The 25,038-nt window shown below is 38.5% G+C and overlaps 1 protein-coding gene across 1 annotated transcript in view; it reads right to left on the bottom strand.

Annotated features, from left to right (window-relative positions):
• nrxn2a (neurexin 2a) overlaps nt 1-25,038 on the bottom strand; it is a 96,738-nt gene that overhangs the window by 4,652 nt on the left and 67,048 nt on the right. The window contains exons 16-19 of the mRNA XM_041051746.1: nt 12,294-12,475; nt 5,639-5,810; nt 2,677-2,766; nt 948-1,276 (exon numbers count right to left, since the gene is read on the bottom strand). Of these exons, the coding sequence (XP_040907680.1) occupies nt 948-1,276; nt 2,677-2,766; nt 5,639-5,810; nt 12,294-12,475 (773 nt within the window). The remainder of the gene's footprint in view (nt 1-947; nt 1,277-2,676; nt 2,767-5,638; nt 5,811-12,293; nt 12,476-25,038) is intronic.

The raw sequence follows: 25,038 nt of genomic DNA, 5'->3' as shown, positions 1-25,038 counted from the left end.
CAAGAGTCGTTTGGTCCATAAAAAGCCTGTTTTACATAGCTGTACTATATTTCAAAAATATACACTGAAGGATGAATCCTAGCACATATGGAAATAAAATGAATTATGTGATCAATTCAAAATCAGATATGTTGGCCTAAACCAGAAGTAAGATGACATGAACACATTTATTATTATTTAATGGGTTTACGTATTGCATATGATATTTTAAATAGCGTAATGCATTTGACAATAGGGGAAATTTGACTTGAATGAGATCAGTGTATTAAAATCCTTTCAGCCTACAGTGACTATCAGTGTTGCAGTTAGAAGTCACACAAGCATTTGTTGCATATCCAGAGAGTTAATTAGTGCTTGAGACTCTTATGTGGGTGCACTTTTATTTCAAGCTTTAACAGCAACTTCTGTCAATAAAATGACCAGAATAGCTTGTTCCTCGTTCTGAAGAGTGTTCATGTTCAGTTCAGCCCCTGCACAACACACACACACACACAGTTGCTCTCTGAGACTCACCTCCTCAAATCTGAATAACTTTAAAAATTTGAGAAGGCAATTTAAGAATGTTTGTTATTTTACTTTCAAAAAAAGTTTTCAATTTTAATAAAAGAAATAGGGCTAGATTTTCCAGAGTTAAGTGCCATGGCCACTGCCTGTGTAGATCTGAGGAATCTACCTGACTCTTAGTCGGTTATGTGATTGTGCTCTTTTACTTACACAGTAGGATGTTGTACTACTTGTTAAACTTCCCTGTGAATATTCACACAACATGAATGGAAAAAAACTTCAAACTACAGGCACAATTGGAAAAAAAAAAACACAATCCCATCATTTTTACTTGCTGGCAGAGTGGCGACAACAACCGTTGTCTAAGTTGTAAACCAATTAACCTCCAACTGTTAATTAATTAGCATCAAGCTCTCTTCAATTATCCCTTTATACTCTCTGACCTTTGAGATGCTCTCCCTCAAGCTCGGTGACCGCTGCCTGCGGGTGGTGGTGGTGGCCATAGTGGTGGTGGTTTCCATGATTGTGGTAGACATATCGGACACTGCCAATGGGGTGGCGGCGGTGGTGTCGGTGGTCAGCACAGAGAGCGAGTCCCCGACCAGACGCAGGTTCCCCTCCACCTGTACGCTGGGGTCATTTTCTGCTGCCAGTTTGAGTACCTGGAGACCGTTGTAATACAGTCCCGAAATCTGACCCTGAAAGGGCCGACCCTTGTCGTGACCGCCAATTTTAATGGCTGCCTGGCTGTTAAAGATGGTCAACTGTCTCCCTAAAGTTAGACAGAGGCATAGAGAAAGAAAAAGGTGGAAAAAGGAAGAGAATGGTAGAGCAGACATAGAGAAGTCACACAGGAGAGTTTGCACAGGATCATCATTTGAACCAGGTGGGCTTTAGTGATAATAACATTAGAACAATAGTTCATAAGTTATTTGAAAATTGATTTAGATATGAACTTTAAAAGGGCAATGTTAATTAGGGGGTTTACAAGTTAGACTTTACACATGCAGGTTACAATCATCAGAAGAGGCTTAAAGACTATTTAGGTCCCTATTTAAATGCTTTGATAGGACAGATATGGTCATTTTGAATTATCTCTGAGTTAGCAAACGGTCTGTAGGGAAAAAGGGACAGATGTTTTTCCCGGATATTTATCTCTTAACTCCAGACTAGATGGTGCAAGGATGCGGATCTTATGACTTCTTTTTTACAGAGATGGGCAAATTATTAAAATGGCAGTCTTGCTATACTTCACACTGTGTATAGCTAAATGACAGTAAAAGCTAAACACCCCTCCCTCCACTGACTCCATCGGTCATTAGGCCATTAAAACATGCCCTGCTCTGGGTTCCCCCTTGTCCTATTGTTTCACCTCCTTAAAGAGGCAATGATATCTAACAGCACTATTGCCAGCAGCTTCACTGATAAGCAGTGTTACATCAGAGGTGTAGGACCGCAGAAATGGGCCCATCTCAGGAGAATACTTATTAGCAAAGTTAATGGATGCAAACAGTGATCCACTTAAACAGTCTGTCAGGGCCGTTTTGTTGCAGCAGAAAACTTCAGCTTGGGAGACTGACGTGATTCGTTGTAGTACAAGGTGAGGCAATGCAAGGTTGCAAGGGGAACGAGAAAAGGGAAAGGAATTTGGTCCATTTGGTGTGATGACCAGGTGTAATGGTTTAAAATTGGCAGTTTAGGAAGAACGAGACCTGGTCAACTGATGGCACATGTTAGTTTCATTTGTGTTAATGTAAATGTTACACAGCATTTTAACGATTCTTTTTAAAATGTAGAATGATTACACACAGCATCTAATTACACACAGTGGTTAAAGGGACGATAGAGGGGTTAGACAAGGGTTATGTGTTTTTAGTTAATTGGTTTAAAATCTTTGTTAAGGTGCAGCTTTTCCACAAGGTGAAAGGATGACAAAGAATAAATGGCAAGTGTGCTATACCCCTTTCATTTGGTACTTATTTTGAATTCCACTTGAAACTATATTTGTGGTCATCAAAATTCATAGCGAATAGAAGTTCCAATTAAAATGGAGGCAATCATCTGGGTAACCTGATCCTTGTCACCCTTGTCTTCTGGCACTGCACCTCTCATGAGGGAAAGGTTATTTAGTAGTTATTTCAAGGATTAATTAATTAATCAATTAATTTTTACCTTTATCGAGTAGCCACTCGTCAACTACCCGACCAAGTCTGTATGGGATTCTTTGTCTAGCAATAGCCAGTCGTTCATTATCATAGTGTCCTTCAAAGAATTTGGAGAGACAGATTAAAGGTTAAAGTCTGCAAGCTGAAAGATCACATGGTTAGAAACAGTGTTAGAATGGCTAACAGGTTTAACAAGTTATCAGTTTTAACCCAGCTGTGAGTTAAAAGAAACTTGTGCGTTATGTAGTGTTATCTAGTTATTACGAGTAACAGTGTTAATGCTAATTAGACTAATGTTTAGGCTATTTATAATGTGCTACACTAGTTAGTGTTATTTAGCTATTTTTTAAGCAAAGCATAATCTTCAGTAAAAAGCACTTACAGTAAAATGTTAAATAATTTTATGCACTGTATAAAATTGAGGTTAATTCAGTTAAACACAGAAAAGCATTAAAAATCAGGCAACACAGCAAACACAGTGAAGAAAACAATTTTTGCATTTAGACAGTCTGTAGTTAGAGCAGAAACAGATATTAGCCTTTGCCACCGTCTCACCACATTTCTATTCCACAATGTGTTTGTTTCCATAGTATTCTGCATAATATGCAATGGATTCTTTTTTACTGCAACTCCCATGAGATAATGACAGCAGGTCCAAACCAAAGACAAAAAAAAAATTGTTTGTGTAACATTGTTGTGCCTACAGACTTTATTAACAACTCCAATAACGGATAAACACGTAGATCTAACACCAATACCTAATTTCAGTTTTTGGAAAGATGCATGAATAAATCCTTTATGCAAAACAACATTGTGGAATCAGGGCTAATGGGACAAAAGCTGCTCTCAAGTGGGACAGGACTTCAGCTCTTTATTTAACACATGCAAACACAGAAGAGTAATTTATCCAATGAAATCTACAACAGGAAATACACTATACAACAGTATGAACTGTCAGTTTCTGGGGGACAGCAGAGCCCAGTTGATATTAGTGCCATAAATACTCTTTATTCAGTCTAGTATGGATCTAGCACTGAATCTATCAATCATCAGCCACAAGGTTTCTACAGGGTTCTGACAACGCGTAAATTCTTGTTGACATTACCTTGTTCCATTTTGCTAAGAAAATTCTAGCAACATGTTAATCCTACATATGAATAGAAGTGTAAATAGGACATTGGATAGTATGAATAAAAAAAGGATTAGGACAACAAGGAGAAGGTGGCACAGTACATGACAGTGCATGGCAGTTAAAGCTAAGATTACCTGGTTTTACCTACTAAGCTTTAACATGCAGCAGGTTATAAAAGAAGTGAAGGTGCACTTCCATTGAGCCTTAAGAGAGCTGGAAGCAGCTCCCCTGCATTCTTGCCTTACACAAATGTTAGAAACATTGTATATTATGCCTCATTCCATGTCCATTTTTACAGAGATAAAAAAATCTGTTCCAGGAATCGGTTCCTGATACATCTAATTGTTACCTATGTGATGTACACTCCCTTTACAGCAAGAGTACCCATGTTTATTATTGCTGTGCATATTAGTTACTTAATATTAGAAATGTCTCAAAAATCACTGATTACTGATTGGGAACTCACAAAGAGTTTGCACACTACATGCAGGGCCATCACCATTACACATTTTTGATTTATGTACAACTGTGGCATGAGTGTATGTGCTTTGAGCACGAGCTGGAGGCAGAGAGGGGACTTGGTTTCATCCTGCTATGCCAGCTGGTGCACCTGTTCTGAATAAGGTTAATTGGTTGATTGGTTCAGAACAGGTTAAAGCACAGCCGGTCGTGATTGCATTGTGTATGGGTCTTTTTTTTTTTTTTTTTTTAATTTTGGCTTTATGGTTATATTAAATTTGTGTGCATAGGTTGGTGAGCTATAAAAACTTTCAGGCTGTGAAAATCTGTTTTGCATTTGTACATGCTTCTTTTTGTCTGTTTGCCTTTGTGCCTATGCAGATCTATTCAACATTTAATATGGCATTAATGTTCTTAACATTTTGAAACACTATTATCACCAGATAGGGTAATAGAGAATTTTGCATGTATTTATGTCTATGTACAGTATTTCTCTTAACAGCATCTGACAAATACCTGGACACCATGACATAAAACAACATAACACAAAATTTAAATGTAAAACAGATATATAACTTGGTCATTTTAGAGCTGAGCCCTTTAACGGATAGGGACCTGTACAAATTTTGCCGAATCCATCAATCTGCTTCTGTGAAAAAGGTGACCTTTATATGATGTTGTTTGTGTTCACCAGTGAGCAGATGAATGTAAATGTATGCAAGACCACAAAATTGTTTATGTCAACAAGAATTTATCAGCTGAATTAATAACAATATATATGCCCCGGTTAGTCAACACTGTGTCTTTAGACCTGGGCCAGAGGTTGGCAGATTAACAACAAATAAATTAATATTATCTTGGGATTATATAGTACGTGCACCACGTAAGTGGTTCTTTTGGATTTATCTAGGAAATCCCACATAAACCACATACGCATAGCATGTGCATGTATGGACATTTTTTGAGGAAAGATGGGGGAAAAAAATGCTGCTTTAATTTGCTGTAAATGGAGGAATTTTTCTCATCTGCTGCATTCTTCCCCTCCTGTGTGCCAAACTGACAACAAAAGCAACGGTGGCTGATGAAAATTATTTCATTGCTAGATATCCTTTGCAGCTGGAGGCCAACACATCAATTTCAGGCTATTATATTATTTTTGCAATATGGCATGTCCAGTTGTGTGTGTGTGTCAATTTAATAGATAGTTTGTAGAGCAATGAAACAACTAGACAGGAAAGCTGATCAGTTTTTTGCAAACAGTTCATTTCACAACTGCACATACAAAGGTTTACGTTTGATAGGCAGACATGCAATCCTCTCTTGCTAATCCAGATGCTTCATGCCATCTCTCTATAAATCACTGTGCCATCAGTCTTACCTGGTGGATAACGCTCAATGACTGGTTGGTTGTCCACCTGGAGAGTGGCATTGCCACCGCTGCGTGTGAAGCGTACAACATGGTACTTGCCGTCATTCACTATGACAGCAGGCTCGTCGATGGTGATGTCGTCTGTCCCCACATTGAAGATGACACCAATTTTTCCTTGATCCTGTGGGTGAAAAACAAAAACTGAATGTGACACGGTAAACAAATGATAAGAGTTGCAAATTGAAATGATTTCATATCATATTCACCTAAACAAAACAAATTCCCATTGAATTCAGGGTTGTCGAGCCAGGAACCTTGTTTAAGAGGTAAAAGCATATCCTTTGTGACATGGACAGTATGCTTAGTTCTTTCTTTAGGGTTCAGCACCACTCCCCCTCAGCAACCTGCTAAGGTTTCCTGATGTGGATCACTCCTGACAGAATCCTTCTGTTTCTCTTTTGGTTGACCAACTTCTCTTCCTGTCAGCCTTTCCTTGCTCCTGCCAACCTTCCTCAAAGGTCAAAGCTGCTTCTCAAGCCAGCCTTTGGGTGGCACTAATAAGAAAACATTGGAAACAAACTGTGTGGGCTCTCTGTGCCTGTCTGGCCTTTGTATGTTTGCTGCCTTCTTTCTAAATTCAACACAAGGTCAAAATGCTAATGTGGTAATAGGATACATTTGCAGGAAACAGCACAGGACTCTGCAGTAGTTCACAGAGAGGCACAATAATACACTTATCCAATAACCTTTGTAATTGTGATGAATATATAAATTATATTTTTAAAAAAAAGTACAACCTGGCAGGTTAGTCAATCATTATTAAAGTCAATATGAAACAGAACACCTGAGTGTCAGCCTGAGGTGTGGTAGTAAAGTTTGGCAACCAAATAACAAAGCCATTTTTTGGTTCCCATTCAACAGGCCGTCAAATGCATTGTGTACGTATTGTGTAGTATGTCACAGATGCACAAAAGCATGTTGTGCGCACAGGCAAAACATCATTACCATTACATAATAATAATAATAATGATTAGTGACTTTCAGGCTGTGCAGTTTCCCCTCATATCATTTGTCTCTCAGCTGTGTACCATCAAGGACCAAGAGACAGCAGGTTTTTATTCAAACAACCTCGACTCCAGCAGCTGGTTGCACTATATCACACCTAGAGAGGGGAGAGGAAGTAAACAGTGAAATTGGCTGGTGTAGTATTTTATTGAAATAAAATCCCGTAGACCGCTGGTCCTTCATAGCTCACACAACGTGCACAATATTTACTGGCCTTACAGACATGATGTAAATATCTCCCACACTGGAGACTTGCATTGCATCTGGATTCCCTGGCTGTACTGACAGAACCAGCTTCCAGTGTTTACTCCTTGACATGCACCATTTAATATTACTGATTGTTCCTTTTTCCTCATATCATCAATATTGCATTACTCACTCAAAGACGAAAAATTAAAATATGTACGGAGAAACGCTTCTTTCCTTGCCTTTATGGCGGCTGCTATTGTGTGATGTTAAACCTGTCTCCAAGCTTTTCTCTCACCCCCTAATCATATGTAAAATCCTTTTGAATTTGAAATAATTATTCATGCTGACATTGTTGGCGATAAGTACTGAAGTGTTAAGTGTCCTCAGAGACCTTGAATGTCGCATTAATAATATAATTTTAAGCTTGAGAAATCAACTTTCAACTTACTTTATTCAAAAAAAGAGCTCTGTCTCCAAAAAGAGTGTTCATATTGGAGGTCAGCAACTGGTCTGCGGCTCACTGGGGTGTTACATTTCTCAATTCAAATTTGTCATGAACCCAGAAGAAGGCAACTATGTGTGACTGATGAACACATGATGCATGAACTACAGCTGGATAATCAAATTCACACAAGAAGATGAAACCCCTTCATGACAAATGCCTACCCACTCACGGTTACTCACTGTGAACCTGTGGGCTAATTAAAGTCAGTGTTACTGTAGGTTACTGGGAATCAGCTGGCTGTTAGACCTTGCTGTAAAAGAACTACAGAGTCACATTTTGTTATACAAAAGTATGTCAAGAAACCACATTATCACCATGGTATACATAATTCTTTACATTGTCTGTAAGTAGGATCTCTTGCATTTCTTGTTTATTTATATTCTGTTTGTCCATGCTTTAGTTGCACTTCCCAAAATGGAGGATTCAGTAGGCAGCTATGGGGTGGTGTGGCCTCAGGTCCAATGCCCATGTCCGCTGGACAACAATTAACTTCTTCAGGGCCAGGACAAGTCTGCGGGGGGGGTTTCATATGCCTTCAATAAAAGCGTTGCTTCTGTTTTGCTAACTCAGTATTCGTGCACAATTACAAAACAGCCCCAAAGCACCTTTTGACAGCTGGCAAAGCAACAATACTGCACCTCAGTTTTAGCAAACAAAAGCTTGGCCTCTCCAGTTCGGTTTTTCTCTCTTTTTTCTCTTCTTTTTTTTTTTTTGCAAGAGGCTACTTAATGCCCATGTGTTTGGGTATAAAGCTAGTCAAGCATATCCTCATGAAAAGCTGCACAGTCTCCCATCTAGCTGTTTTGACATCATCTCTGTTGGAGAGAGCGTTTCCTTGAAGTACTCCCTGTTCCCACTGGAGCTTTCAGAGTGGGATCTCAATTCTCATTCTCAAGCTGCAGCCTACTTCGATTCATCTGAGAGGAAAAGGATTGAATATTATTATAAGGACATATTATTATTATAAGGAGATATCTTTGATGGGGGGGGGGAAAGAAAAGAAAACCTGAAAGGACTATGGCTCTGATGATTCTTCTCTGATAAGACACCACTGCCACCTGATACATTTTTAAACTGAGCACAGAGTGGACAGATCATGATTCTTTTAAGAGGGCCAGCATATCTGTCTGTCTGCGTTTGTTACCAGCCAACTGTCTGTCTCAGTATTGGATACCTTTAGGCTCTTTACTGAAGCCTCAGAGGAAGGTGGGCGCTTGCATCAAAAGACTTCTGACACTTATTACCCCTACTCTTGTATGAATGATAAAGTATCTCCCCTCCTCATCATACTCATCATATTTTCTATGAATTCTATCTGAAAATATCTAGTTATTACTGTAAAATGGATTTCATCTGTACAGTGTGTGGGGAAAACTCTGCATTTAAAATAACTGTTCTTTTTTAGATAGCTTTTATATAATATTTAGTGACCAAAGCACACGTGCAGCAACAGATTTGTACCTGACTTATCTATCATAAATTTGAAATGAAGAAGCCAAATACGTTTGAAGCACATGGAGAAGCACTGTAAGAAGGCAGGCTGAGCGCTGCCTTTGAAAGTGCCTTCTTGAAATATACACATTTGTGAGTTTTGGTGAAGCGTTTCCGTTCCTATATAGAATGAGGCAGAATATTTATTAAGAGGGACTTTCCTATTCAGAATATAATTCTGGGAGTCATATAATTCTGCTCAAGTCATTGACTAATGCATTATCAAAATGCATAAGAAATCAACTTATGGAATCAGGTCTTCACACCTTCATCTGTGCTCCTGTAGCCTAAAGCTCAGTTGTGCTGCATCGCTTCTTCAGCACTTCAGCACAACACTAATTGTCATCATTTTGCACAATGAATCTTCTGTTTTTGTTTTATCTTTTAGTCACTTATTAAAAACAGGACCATCTGAAAGTAGCATTAGCCTCTCTAATGTACTCTCCAGTGAATACGGTGATGGTTTGTTTCTTTTGTACGGGGTAATTGGTCTTTGAAGCTTGTGTACGCTCACTCCTCGGTTAACCACGTGGTTTCGGTTAACCATGTCACCATTTTAATGCAGTGTGGTGTTGTGTGTGCGAAGTTATCTGTGATTTGAATTTGCTGTTTTAATGAAGCATTTTAAGCGCTGACAATCAGATGCTGCATCTGCAGCAGTGAAAACTTAATCTTTTCTAAATTATCAGTGGATGGAAGTCTAGTGGCAGGCTAATGTCACATTTCATCTTGATGGCTCTAATAGTCATAATCAAGTGTATTTAAAATGCAATGAAGTGTTCTGTTCATACCAGGCACCCGCTGCTGTTATGGCCTTTAAGTTTTGAGTTTTGACCCCTCCCTTTTATAATTTATACTGTCCATCATTTTATATATTTGAATAGAAAGCTCCATTTTCCAAGGCAGATTATAAGAAGAGAATTCTGTTCTAAGGTACATCATCTGAAAACCCCAAATCCCTGTAGCACATAAAACTCATATATCACTTGTTTCCTTTACTATTTTCAAGTATCCCTTGTGGCCAAGTGTTATTTTGACCAGTGTACTGCTTCTCTCTGTCTTCACCTAGTTTTCACAGTCTTCCTCTTCTTCAATGGGCAAGCAGACGAAGGAAACAGACTGTGATAAAATGTGGAATTAATATGATACATAAATAAATACAAAAGCTGAGAACTAAGGTCCCTATAAAACAAGAATGTGTGATATTATCAAGCTTAGACGAAGAAAGGAAAAAAGACAACCTCAAAACCCTCTGAACTCTTTTTGATTCCCCTCCGCTGAGCAGTAATAAGGTGTCAAAGTAAGCAATCTGTCAGGGTGCAAGGACTTGGCAGATGCTGGAAAAAAAATCTTTTCAGCTGGCTCTGCACACAGGCAGCAGTCTTTGCATTTACTAGCAACAGTCCATGGCTGGCAAGGTCAGTTTCACACTTTTAAAACTGGAAATACAGTTTAAATGAGACAGTTTCAAAAAACATCCAGGGGAGGATTTTTGGAGCAAACATGTCTAGGAACTGAAAGGCGTGGCAGTAAAACTCTCAAAAGAGGCACATTGTATGTTTCAGCTTTCAGTTTTAAATCAGTTTTTGGATATGGGTGTCCATTGATCAAACTGCCGTAGCTTCCATTTTTAAAAGGCCATAGTTAACTATCATAAAACACCAACTTGAAATAGAGAAGATAATGAAGTGAATATCAGTTAATATTGAGATATGGGCTGGATTGGATTAGAAGACACTATAAATGATGAGTGTGATGAGTGTGATTCACTGGAAATAGCTCATGTCTTGCAACAAGAAATGTGCTATGGAAAATAAAGAGGGGAAAGAAGAGGAGATGCATCTCTCTTTTATATATATATAAAGATATATAGATATAGATATAGATATAGATATAACACATTTGGAGATATTCTTTTGTCATTTGTCTTTAAGAGGTTTCAAAAATAAGGGGATATTTCAGTGCCGCTTGAAAGAAAACTCAAGGTCAAGCCTGATGTAGTGTTGTTAAAAATGTTTTGCTTTTCAGGACAGAATCAGTGATTTTCGGAAGCAATTTTAGGTGGTTACAACAAAATGTGCTCTAATAAGGGCCTAACTCCAGTTGCAATTTTTGTCCTGTGCTTTGACAACAGGTGTGGTTTTAATTATTACACCACTTGCAGACATTTGACAGATATCCCCTCTGGTTTTCATCATGGCACATCTGTCCTGTGCCTACATGCTAAAAAGGCTGATTTCCCTCCAGAAAAGACACAGTTGCTGGCAGATGCTGAGGAGTCACTTGGTTCCACCAGCAGACACACCTGTTTATCACCAGTATACATCTAATAGTCCAATGACTTGTGCTCTACTGTTGCTCCTTCTTGAGATCATGACTTATTTATTCCTATTTTGTCTCAAGATCTGGACTCAGTTAATGTAGATAATCTGTGAATCATATGTGCCATGACGAAGTCTGAATAATAATGGCACAGTCAAGTTAAAACTTTAATTTAGTGATTATTTATATTTAGATTTCTTTTTCATTTAATATAATTAAGATTGGAACAGCAGTAGTCTACCAGCAAGGCTTTTGTGCTAATATGAGATTGTTTGCTTGTGCCTTCATCAACATATGTATTAAGAAACTGTGACATTTTCTTTATTCAAACTTTTGTCACCATTGTGTTTTTTTTTACTCAACCTTTTCAGATACATAACATCTACTTAATTGCTTCTGGAAATTCCTGCATGACACTCTAGTTTCAGTTGTATTAGTCCTACCTGCTAACAAGCAGATAGGGCTGCTTTTATTATTATTATTATTATTTTTTGATTGGTTTTGTGTTTGTGTTTTTTTCCAACTCAAAAACAAAGTTTAAACTTCAGTCAAGAGCCTCAGTGCTTACTTCCAAACACTGAGAAAAACTGAACAACTCATTAATGTTGCTCACTGATTTCCTGAGGCAATATGTAGACAATGCAAATAATTTAAAAGTTTGTTATCGTGTGTTTGCAGACAGAGAGGACTAATTTCTACTGTTCCAGTTCCAGTGCCCAATTCACATTGTCCTGATTTTCAGGAGATCTTAGTATTTTGTGTGTTTTTTTCTTTCTGTTTTTGATTTGTGCATTTATAATCATTCACATAATGCTTCTTCTTTAGGTTCATATTCATTGAGTAATTCACTAAATAGCACAATAAGAAACACTGTCAAAGTTTGCCTTATTCTACAGAGGATGATGTTTGCTTCCAAATACTCAAAACACGATTTAGAGCTCATAGATGCAGGATGCAGTTGGTATGAATCTGCTTTTTTGTTGATGAATCTGAAAGAAACTAAAATGTAGTAGCAGTGTAATAACCCATCTATCCTCCAGTGTTGCATGACATTTATGCTTAAAAGCCCCAAACTCTGTTTCCCATCCTTACTATGTGCAGCTGAAGATAGTCTCCGAGCCCGTGAGTGCTTTCCACTCGCACCAAGATGGCATCCTTCTGCTGAGTGCTGAAGCCCACGGCTAACCGGTCGGCGCGGGTGCTTGGCCGTTCATTGGGGGCCCAGGTGAATGTGATGAGAGCTCCCCCTTTCCCAAAGATATATGTGGTTCCAGCTGGGAAAAGAGACAGAAAGAGAAATACGAGGAGAAAGAACATTAGTCCGAGACGAACTGTAAATAGGCAGTATGTATAGTATTAGTAGTATTGCTTTGTTTTTTTTTTTGTTTTTATCTGGTTATATGTGGCTTAATTTGTTGTTAAAAAATCATTTGGTGTTCAGCTGGAGATATCACTGTCTCCGGGAACAATTCCAACTATTCCAAATGCTATTTATTATTTTTAGTTTTTAAACTAAAGCAATATTAAAGAGCCGTCCCCAGTGTGAGGATGAGATTTTGACTGCTCCTCTCACCAACCCACTGCTCTGCACGCACACTCTTTCATTTTTCAAAATCACACAGTAGATATAGAGAAGCTCAAACCAGGCAGGAAGGAGGAAAGATTTATTACAGAGGTTGGCTTCACTCTTAAATTACGGTTAAGCAGCCTAATTTCCAAAATCTGATGAAGCTTTACATTAACAGATGTAGACTAATGGCAGTGCATCTTTTATTTTCATGATTCCACATGGCTCGCACACAACATCATAGCAAATGCTGAGGTCCAACACTGTAGACATAACGTGAGTGGCATAAATACGCCATGGAAAGATTTCACAAAATATAATCCAGGATGCTCATAGCTTTGCATATGTGTGGTATTTTTAGAGAAGTTCGCATTGTTTGTCATAAATAGCACCAATGCTTTTCTTGTCAGGTCAATGAACACGTAAAGTCTGCCTCTTTGAGCGTCACAGGTCCTCCAAAATCAAGACAAGGCACTTGAGCTTTTATTTTTACGAACATGAAAAATTTATCATTTACCGTCATCATCATTCCTGAGGTCTCCTAAGCTGACTTGCTTCATCTCTACAACAGACATCAACTACAGCACTTATCAGGCTATTTTATCAATATTATTTTGCATTTTTACAGACCTTCTGATATATATGCATAATATATGTATAATAATGTTAGAGTTCAAATCGATATAATATAAAATATGGAAAAGTAAGTGTTTAATGTGAAAGGAAATGTTTAAAAAGCACTGACTTTAAGCTGATAAAAATTCATCCACCTGCTCATACAGTATCTAGCAGCTGCATGGCAAAGCAGTGGTGTCTGGTTAAACTTTCATCGTGCAGGTTATTCATCTACACTCAGAAATTCCTGTCTCCCTGAGATGAATGAGGCATATTGGTGTTGATTTATAATTTACAAGTCTTGCTGGAATTGCTGTGATACCTGAGAAAATCCATGCAGGCGTGTGCTAAAATCCATTCACTGATTAGCTGGTAAATCAGACACCTCTTAATTATATGTGATTTATTCCTAACTTCTTAGACAGTTCAGTTTGTTAATTAGATATCATTTTTTAAAAACTTTTTAATTTGTGTGAGGACATTAAAATCTGAACAATAATCCTTTTTGTATAATTCATGCAAATCTAAGTTGAGCTTAAGTTAAATCTGAGTTTAAGTCTGAGCTTTCTTAGAGGGACAATCTTCTTTTAGATGGGTTCGGTTTGCAGGTGTTTGACTGGAAATTGGGAAAGAAATGCTATAGAGTATGGAAACAACAATTGTCTTTGATAATACACCACAAATGTGCTATTCTAGGCTTGTTTTAACACCTGAAACCTGAAGTGTTGTTTTAACAACTGACATTTCTCAATGCTCGTATCTCTTAAGTGAAGCACAGAGAAACACTTGAAACAAAATTGTAGCCTCAATTTCAACCGTGTACAAAGACTTGAGTACCCTTCTGCTTGGCGTAATAGGTACTCACCACAAAGGTTTCTTATTGATAGGAACTAACTGCTGGTTGGATGAACACTGAACACTTACTCCAAAGGCTTGAAAACACCTTGCTTTGACTGAATTTAATTAAAAGGGCAGGTTCTCTGACAGTGTTTTTTTTTTTTTTTTCAAAGCAAATTTTTTTCTTACTGAGGTAATCTTAATTAATGTCTGAGATTTGCAGTCAAATGTGAGTCGGTGACATTAGTTACATCAAGGAGTCTCAATGAGTGGTTTTATTGGTTTCTTCCTTTCAATGAGTGTTATCTGCATCTGGGCTTTTAGCCTACCCTCATTCCTGCTAAATGACATCACTTTTCTCTCTGTTTAAGGAATATAGGATGTACCTCTTTGCTCTTGACAAAGCATACTAGATTTTTACATTTATTTTTACATTAACACATTTACTTACTACTTTTGTACTTGTGTGCCTTAAAATAAGCATACTCCTAACATAGGGGATATAAACAACATTGTAATCCCGCAATCTAATAAACTGAAATACATACAAATGCATCAACTGCAACTACTTTTGTGTATGTTGTGAGAAGTTCCACCTTACACCATGTCAAATTCCTTGTATGTGTAACGTACCTGGCAATAAAGTGTTTCTGATTCTGATTCTTACAGTCCCATCCAATAACACCATAAACTACAACAACCAAAAAACTGCCAGTGAGTGGTATTTGTTGAAGGGCTATAATACTGCATTTCATTATACCGAATAACCTTTCATGATTTCTAGCTTTGTTTGTTCTTGTAAAACCAAATAAACAAGCTGGTAAATCATGATGTGGTCAGTCAACATATTCTGAGGCCCAGTTTCACAGTGGGTCTCATTTCAAACCTCAATGTGCCATATATCCTTGAACACCAATTTAAAAGGATACTCAGCAGATTCAGACCTCCTGAATCTTTTGTACACAATGTCAGATGCCTAAAAACTGGTCTCGGTAGATCATTACACACATTACATTCTGAGTAAAAATGTCACTATCAGAAAAACTGGATCATTTTGACAGGAACAAAATGATTGCCAAAAAACGTGAAAAACTGATTCACGTGTGATTATATCCCACCTAGACATATGTTGTTTTCAAACAATTCACATGTGACAAATTTACAAGATGCAGACACATGTGATTTTTATATATTTCACATGTGAAATATAAAAATCCCATGTGGAAACTTCACTTATGGGGAATATGGGAAAGATATTGATGGAAAAGTTTCCCATGTTAATAACTAGTGAGTGTTCATGTTATCAACATAAAAGTTGTATGATTCATGTGAGGATTTGACAACATAACACCATATCCATTAAATGTGGGATTAATTCTATTAAACAGTGGTCTCTGGCTGATGTGAGGGATCAAAGACTTCATATTAGTAAGTGTAAGCTGGACATATTACAAGTTGGCATTCATGTTATTTACAACAAGTCGGAAGTATGATAACACCAATATGACACAGACACAACATTAACTCCCACATAGGTACATCTGGGTTTGGATGTTTTACATGACAAATGTACCATATATTACATGTGAAACCATGAATTGCACATTTTCTTTTCTTTTTTTCTTTTTTTTGTTTAGATCTTCAAAAAGATTTCTTCTGATGCAAAGAAAAAGGTTTCCCCTTTCAAGGAAACATGTCATGACAAACAGCTAATGAACATTGGAACTGTAGTGTCTTGTAGTGCTGTGGGAATATGAGCTGACAGCGAGAAAACCAAAGGGTAAATAGGGGTAACATGCATCGCTCCACTATGCATCATGAAATATGGAATACTAATGCTCTTGCAGGAAAACATGGAAGCATCCGTCTGGAGACAGCAGTAACTCCTGCATTAGTCATGCTGTAACGTTAAAGCATTTCATTACACCTTTCTGCCTCCCTGTTCTGTCTTCTCCAATTTCTTTTTTTCTCTGTGTGGAAGACCTGCGTCAAATAAAGCAGGCCGTAAATCAGTATTGTTAAGATTCTTACTATAAACATCACAGTTCTCTCCCTTGAAGCAGTGAAGCCTATGTATCTGCCGACTATCTCACGGGATCGCTCAGTTCATCTCTCATGGATGTACAATGCATCTGTGCTCGAATAACAGGCCTCCCTTGGAGATTCTCAACTGCAAAATGTGTGCTGTACATCACATCATTATTAGTTGGGAACCTTTATAATTAATTATGCTGTACACAGACATTGTGATGCCCCTGTGTACTGTATAATAATTTATGGATTTTATATAGGTGGTGTGATAGCACATTCACTGCAGAAATAAAATTGTAAGGCCCTTTTGTTTGTTTCGTTGAGTGATATTACAGATTCAGTGGTGTCAGTGGAGCTCCCAAATTGGTTGATTGGTTGTCATAGCCTTAATGGATCTCTGCACAACAAATGTAACAGTATGGATTTTTTGTTTGTGCCAAGATGCATGCTACCCACTCAAACATCCTGTCCTTTTCATTTGTGCTCTCAGCCTGCTGAATACACAAGAGAAGAGGCAAGATGCTCATAGGACTTGCAAAATACACCACGACGCTGGTGATAATTTGCATCACACATAACAGTTTAGATGTGAAAAGGTTTAAACACATCCCCTGAGCTTGCTGTTGAACAGAATTGGAGAATTCCTGTGGCCTGAGTGAGTGAATGAGTATTACCTCTCATAATATTACTAATCATGACTTTTAAGAGGCTGGAAAATAATCATGAATCATACAAATGGTAACTAGTATCAGCTGTGACATTATGAATACAAATCGGTGGAACGGTGAATTACTCATACCCTTATAGTCATTTAAACCATTTCTGATGATTATGATTCCCACTGGCAGAGTATATGTGCACCCACAGTATAGCTGTATATGGATTTTCACAGTCAGTAAATGTCTCTGAATGACCTGCCAGCTTCCAGTAGGGGAAAATGACAAAAGTGTTCAAGTGCAGCACAGTATACAATATACAGTGCAGGCATTAGGCAAGGACAGTTTGTATAGGACAACAGGGGCACTTTACTGAGAAAACAAAGCTGATTGATTAATATAAACTTGAATAAATCTCTAAATTGTAAGCAGTTTTGCAGAAATGGAGAGTTATGGGGAGATATTAAGTTTGAATTTGCTGTCTGACTTATGTCGTCCGAGGCACACTTCTTCCACGGTCTATTAAATACAGCTCAGTGAAATGATGAAAATGAATAGTGCAGCCTAAAGCCTGACAGGGAGGACATATGGTTTTCAAGTTAAAATATGGTCTGCGAGTTAGAAAGCGGCATCATATACTTAGTACGGTGAACACAGACTTAAAGAATCAATCAAATCAATTGAATTTGATCAATTAAAGGCTTTCCTGAAAATCTTATGAATCTTAAATACTACACATGCAGCTGGCACACGTAGACTTTAGTTATATTGTGGCTGAATTGCAGTTCCCGCTCCTATCAGCAACATATATCTAGACTGTTGGTTCTCAAATTAAATGTCTGCAGCTCACAGCGCCTCAAACTACCTTCTTCTTCTATAAGTGTTAGGGTTTTCTCCCACTCAACTTCCAGATGAGCTGGGTCATGGTGAAACTGTTTCCACTCAAATGGAATTCTGAAATACTGCATTAATGCTCCCTCCTACTCCAAAAGTCACAAAGACACTTCCCATAAATGCTCTCAAGTATCTTTCATGATAAGAATACAACACCCAATGTTGTCTTGGGCATTAGCTCAGTTTTTATGCTTTCATTACTGGAATATTTGTGAGGTTGTGACAGTTTATTTTTTAAAAAATATTTATTTTCTTGTTAGAATTAATTGGTAATTTCCTATTCTGCCACATGGGAGCTGTAATTGTATTAGCATGCATTCACTGTATTTACATTCAGTGATTAGCTTAATATAGCAGTTTCCAGTGACAGTGGATTCAAATTGATTTCACATCTCCCAGGAGTGCACAGGAAATGATGCAGCATGTAATCCAGGGTAATTTCATTTTATTGATACTAGTCTCACTGTTTACTGTTCACTCTCTTAACATTGCATCAGAGAGGTGGTAAAGAGGAACTTGCATGAAAGTCCGTTTACAGGTCTTAGGGAGCGTGGCTGCATTTGCAAAAAAGCATTTTGTGGCTTCAGAGGGAGCTGCATAAAATCTGGTAAACAAGACAACAAGTTTTGAAGGCCTCTGCAGCTCACTCCTCATCTCTGTTTCAAGTTACATTAGCCACTATTAGCATAACACTCAAATCTCTGACTGAACGGTTGGTGGTAAAGTTGCATTGTGGGTAATGTAGGCAACAGGATTTGACAAGGAACACGAATGTTTGGAGTAAAAAAGACATGTCTGGTTCTGCTGCTTTTGTTCCTTCACAATAAAAGAGTGAAAATCTTCCTAATCAAGATGTCCGAAATGGAAGCACATTTTTACATTTCAATAGAATGGTACAGCATGGCAACCTGTATGTAGTATGCTCTCTGACTAACTGAAAAAAACATGACTCTGTAACATGCCTGTACTTCTTTAAATAGACCACCATGAATGCCCACACTATGCTGGTGCCTATGTATTCTTTATGCAATAAGCCTCAAGTCTGTCCATTAGTGTTCATTTACTGTATTTGAAGACTGCCTTCAAGTATTCATGCCTGTTCAAAATACTGTACCTAGGCAGGTTTGCAAGACTATGCTGGTCTACTATCATCCACCATACACATCTGAGACCATATTCATGTCTATGCTGCTTAATGGGTTAGTTAAAAAAATAGAAAGCAAATGAAATATTCCAGCCACTGGTAAGTGATAGCTGATCCCTTTTTTTTTCTTTGCTTCCCATGACCTCATTGGTTTTTTAAAAAAAACAATTTTCAAATGCAGCATATCCTTATTTTTAACATTCCAACATCTCATCTTTGCCGGTGTGCCATTATCATTCATATTCTTTAACAAAAGATCTACACCCTCTGAAATTGCCCTGAGAGTACATAGCAATTCATATATACATATAAATGCAGACAGTGTGTGATAGGAGAACGCAGCCCTTGCATTTCTTTTATGACTCAGTTTATCTATTACAGCAAATGTCTTCTTCTCTTTTCTCAGTTCACATTTTCATTCTTGTGTTTGTTCTGCTTTGCTGCAGATCTAGAGCAGAGCAATGGTAACCTTGGTCTCTGATTTCTGCTCTTACATGCCATCCCCTGCATTGTCCACTTGCTTCACCCTCAATATCTCCAAAAAAAAAAAAAAAAAAAGAAAGACAAGTGCAATCAAAATGTGTGTGTGTTTAGGTACAGAACAGCAAGGACACCCATGATGTAATAATATTGATATCAGTTATAAAATTCACTGGCAGCATTTGGACAAAACATCCATGTAGTGGGAGAGAATTCCTGTTGTTTGTCCACATTGTTTGTGCATGTATGTGTATTACTTGTACATGTAAGTGTTTGTGTATGTGGTTCTGCCTCATTATCATCTTTGAGGGTAATGTAATATGTGACCTGGATGAAATTGAGCCCTCTCTGATAGAGCCTCTGATGTCCCTATCCCTATGCTTACTCTTTCTGCTGCTCGTGTAGCAAAAAATAAACAATGTGTTGTCTAACTGCATCGAGACTCTAGACAAGCATTTTTTTTTTAAGCTTAGTTGGTGCATTTGATCTAAGGACAACATTCTTTCTATTAAATTCGGTCTTTGAATTTCGAATTGTGCTCAGAGACATTATCATTCGAAGAAACTCACTATTAACTACACTATTTTCTCTATTTCTCTCTGGAAGTATTAGCTGCTCTTTGCCTCGCCACAGCCAGACAGTTCTTACACCAACATGGGGGCCCTGGAGAATGAAGTGCAGCAGATTTTTACTGAGTGTGTTGAACATACGGGTGTGTTGGGAGTATGAGGAGGGGTCAGCTACAGTGCAATCCTTCTCCAGTTCAGAGCATACAAGGTCTTAGGCACTGATGGTCATAAATTAAAGAGCCCTCTGGCTGTGTAGTGTTTAGGGGGTTAGTTTAACAAGACACTGCTCTGGAACAACGTTGTATTTAAGAAGCACGTCCACAACTAGTTTAGGATGGTTACACAAAATCAAAAAAACCCTCTGAGTTTTTGTGGCACTGCAGGGTCAGATTATCAACTGTGGAAGACAGCAGCCATGTTAGTTACATAATATGTCTCAAATTGGGATTTGGCTTCCCCTGATATGAGAAATCCTTCAGTCAGTTTGTTAACAATCTTAATTATGTCCTTCTAGTATCTGGTGCATTGATGCAGGGTATTTTGTTTGGCACATGGAGACATCATTTCTTATTTATTACAACCCAGATAAAATGTCTAAATTGTACAGACCAGCATTAACTGAAAACACGCTGCAGGTTTTTGTGAGCAGGGTGATCGCACTGCTTTATCCCAGGTTAGTTTCAACAAAAGACTAAACAGAAAAGTGTAGAAAATGAAATGTCCAATTTGAAACAACATCAATACATCAACGTAGAATTCTGAAGTAATTATCTTGATGTATGTTGTTACTCTGGCTATTTTTCCATCAAACTGTCAAACAAATTTCGGGCAGCACTGAATGTCTGGGAATGATGAAATGCAAACTGGGGGCTTTTTCATGATGTGAATATAGAGTTTGAAGAGATTTGAATCAGAAATCTTATAAAGTGATTGTTGCAAAAGATGTCAAATGACATTATTTTGAATAATTAAACAAAACAAACAAAAACAACAAAAGTATACTTCACTAAGTTCTCATTCATCACTTACAGCCACTGAGTCATCAGCAGTGCCTTTGGAGGGAAGAGTGTGTGTAACATTTTCTGGTGGACATTTTAAAGGTGAATCAGTAACTGTTAAACAAATGTATATGTATTGCAATTTATTGTCAAATTGTTGATATAGAAAACCCAATGAGATTACATTGATCTAATACTGATTTCACAGTGATTTTATATTCAGAAGCTGGAACCAGAGAATGTTTGGCATTTTGTCTTAAAATTACTTTAAAGAGATTAATCAATAATCAGAACTGTTGCTGATGAACTTTTCTTTGATTGGCTAATTGATTAATTGACAAATCATTGCAGGCCTTAAAAAAACTGCATTCATTTGCAGCCTGAATGCCTCTGATTAAGTAATATTTCAATGGCATCTGATCTGTTATTTCACTTAGTACTGCATGCTTTTTTTATGACCTGGATGACTCTTCATAGGCACAATCAGATCATTTTATTTAAACAAGGGGAGGCTGTGTGTAAGAGCCTGCCACATACTGTAACCAGCATACTGTGACAATACATGCAATATAACCTGTGTTTAGGATGAGGAGTGTGAGGCATTGCAGCAGGGTAGGTGGCCTATAAATAGCCATAGCCCAGGGACCTCCAGAAGTCTTTGGCTAGCCTTGACACAAACACATGCATTTCTGTTAGATTAAAGCAAGTGGACAAAAAAAATATGGTTTAGGTGAAATAATTTTGGCAATTTATAAATTCAGAGTTTTTATTTTTTAAATGATTTATGCTTCCTTGATGACGATTACATAACCCAATATTATAGTGAACATTATGTCAATCAGTGTTAACCAGTATCTGACTATGAATTCTACACTGTGCATTATGGCGCTGTGGACACTTGTAAATTAGAAGTACTGTCTGTGTCATTTATGTTGCAGTAAATTGAATTTCTTGCTCTGAAGCACATACTTCAGAACAACCTACAGTACAAAATCTACAACAGAGGTAATTGAAAATTTATCAGTGAGTTCTTTGAAGTGATTTTTTTTTATAGGCCTATTTGATCACAGGCTGTGCTGTGCCTGTAAAAGCCTGGTCCAGAATGATATGGCTTTAATAGCGCAGATGTAATTCATCACATTTTGCAACTGACAAAACTGCTGCGGTGAAAAAGACACTACAAATCCATCGGGTCTCTTTTTATTGGACATAAAAGTGAGTCTTAGGACAGAAAATTCCAACTGTGATAATAAAAGGTAGCAATGACTCTGGTGTCAGTGCTTTGAAGGAGCCAATTTAAGCAGCGTATCCAATTTGATGTAGGCTGTTGAGGATAGGTCAATACCTTATATCCCTCCATTGAACACAAAGTATTTTCTAGTTTATGAAATTGTACTTTTTACAGTTTAGATGTCTCCATGTTCAAGACAGATTTTATATGAAGAAGGAAAAGATATTGCCATTAAATTCTGTGATGATTTACTGTGAGCGCCTTACACTGCTTAAACAAATAAGAACTTCATACAGAACAATAAAAAAGATTTGATGATTCATCACACCATTGATGTGGATATTTCACAGCTCCTCTGATGCTGTAGCATCTTAAAAAGTAATATGGGGAGAGGGCCACCACTACTGATACTGATGGGCAGATAAAAGAGATTAATGATGCACAGAGGCTGCAGCACATACATAGCTGATGAAGGATCCATTAGAGAACCACCAAAGGTGCCACCAATACATAGGAACAAAACTAAACCCTATTTATCTCTAAAATGCCAAAGCTACCAATGTAGATATGCCAAACAGCAAAAGCATGCTCATTTCAAATTCTTATTATTCTTGACCCTTGACACTCGGTGCAATCAGAGCAAAGATGAAGCATTAGTGAGGCAGCAAACAGCAAGTTGAGAATGTTGGAAGGAAATGTCTTACCATGGCCCCCTCTGGTAAGAAAAGGCATCCTGTTGATGGCAATAGGAACGGTGCCATGCTTATTGTGGAAATGGTGGACATGGTGTGTGGTACTGAGACTAGAAGACACACGTGCTGTTCCAGTCTGGATGGGGAGTACAGTAAGCAAAGCAAACCAGAAGACTAGTCTTGAACAATAACTTAGGCCCATGCCTAGGCTAAAGTGCGACCAGCTGCTCTGCTGTCCGAGCACAGGGGTGGCTGGAGAGAGTCTACCCATGTATATTAGATCCACGTGGGGCCAGGACAGACAACTTTGCCGAGCTTTGGCCTCTGACAGTTCAACTTGAAGACGACAGGGCATCTCAGTGACAATGTGGGCCCATTTCTTTCATATTCCCTCTGGTTAGGGAGTTAGAAGATGGCGTAGAAATATCCCCTTGAATTTGTGAGAAAAATAACCAAAAATGGGTTTCAAGAAAGCAGTCAGAATCCAATCAATGTTGTTGTGGATGAGAGCAACCAACTTATCAATTTTTGGTTAACATTTTGCCATGACAAAATGTCTACTGCACAGAAAAGCCAGCGTTAAAACCTCATTGAAAACCATCCCAAAGCACATTCTTCAGAAAGTGAGCCGAGTGTATCCGAAATGCAGAAAAGATACACATCCAAATGAAGAATGGAGATGAATCCGCCCGTCATTTCAAACAGGCGTGTTGCTCAACCATGATATTTAGGCATGAAAAGTGGCAGGACAGAGCTTCATGTGACAAGAATTCTGATAAGAGTCTCCATCACCCACAGGTAGAGCTAGAGGGCAGCTGAGCCTGCCCACTAAGAAGAGTGCCCCTCCACCACAGCTGAAGATATAACACGCTTCTGTGGGAAACTGGATCATTTCATTAAGCAAAAAGGACAAGGAGATAAAAATACGCACAAGTGAAGATGCAGTGATGAAGGGTGATGCAGGAACCAGCGCTTTTGTTCCCCTTTAGCCAGGGAAAGGGAAGAGAACAGAGATAGGGAGGGAGGAGGGGGAGAGAGAGAGAGAGAGAGAAAGAAGGGAAGAGAGGGAGCAATATCTGCAGCAGCGCGGTAAAGGAGAAAATCCAGAAAATAAATAAATAATTTCTCAGCAGCTCCTCATTCAGTCTCTCACAGACGCAGCAAATCCAGTGAACGGTAACCTCTGGTGCTGCAGGGGTCCACCAGAATGCAGCTGCAGAACGAGTGTTTCTTTTTCAAATGAATGTATGATCCTTCTCTCATGCTCCACCTGCTCAGTCTCATGCAGTAAAGACTACTGCTGCATTCCCCCTCACTGCTGCTCCGTTTTCCTTTATCCTCTCTCGTATCCCCTCGTCCAGATCTGCTGTTCTGCCTCAGACTGAGGACGGTTAACGTGACAGCTGCATGTGTCTGTCTCTGGAGGAGGGCAGGTGATTCTCCTCAGATGGGATGGCTTGGATGCCAGAGGCTGAGATGTTGCCTTGGACTGCTGCAGCAAAAATTATGCTAATTAAAAAGCACAGTCGTATCATAATGAATCCCGGATGGGTGAAATTCCAGGACAGTCTGGTCGCCAGCAAAAATAAATGTCGTCTTGGAGTTGTGGTCTAATGAACGCGAGATAAAGGAGCTCTTCAAAAGGCATACTGTAGTCAGAAGCTCTGATCCAGCGAGGCACAGCATGTGCCTCTGTGTGTGTTTGTGTGCGTGTGTGTGCGTCTGAGAATGAGAGTCTGTGAGAATATGAGGGAGGGGGTGAGCGATCGCAGGAGGGAGGGAGAGACAGGAAGAGACAGCGAAAGAGAAAACAGGCAGCCACGGCGCAAACACACAGGGAAACAGTGAGGCAAGAAAATGGGTTGTGTGAATAAATACATGCTACAGATTCACAGCGCGCTGGCTTGCGGGTCCTGGCAGTAACACGTAGGAATCATACTGCAGAGGAGGAGCCTGATTTAGGTGAGCTGTCAGAGCTGTTACAGAATGAACACAAGGGTATTGGTATGGATGTGCTCCTAACATAAAGACTCGAGAGCTACAATAGGCATGAATGACAGAAACACAAATACCTGTCAAAATAATATAGTACAGCTCGCTACCTGAGGCTGAGGGAGCTATAG

This window comes from Toxotes jaculatrix, chromosome 12, assembly GCF_017976425.1.
Source record: "Toxotes jaculatrix isolate fToxJac2 chromosome 12, fToxJac2.pri, whole genome shotgun sequence".
Taxonomy (NCBI): Eukaryota; Metazoa; Chordata; class Actinopteri; family Toxotidae; genus Toxotes; species Toxotes jaculatrix.
Note: the sequence above shows the minus strand (reverse complement) of the source record. Positions and strands in the feature narration are given on the sequence as shown.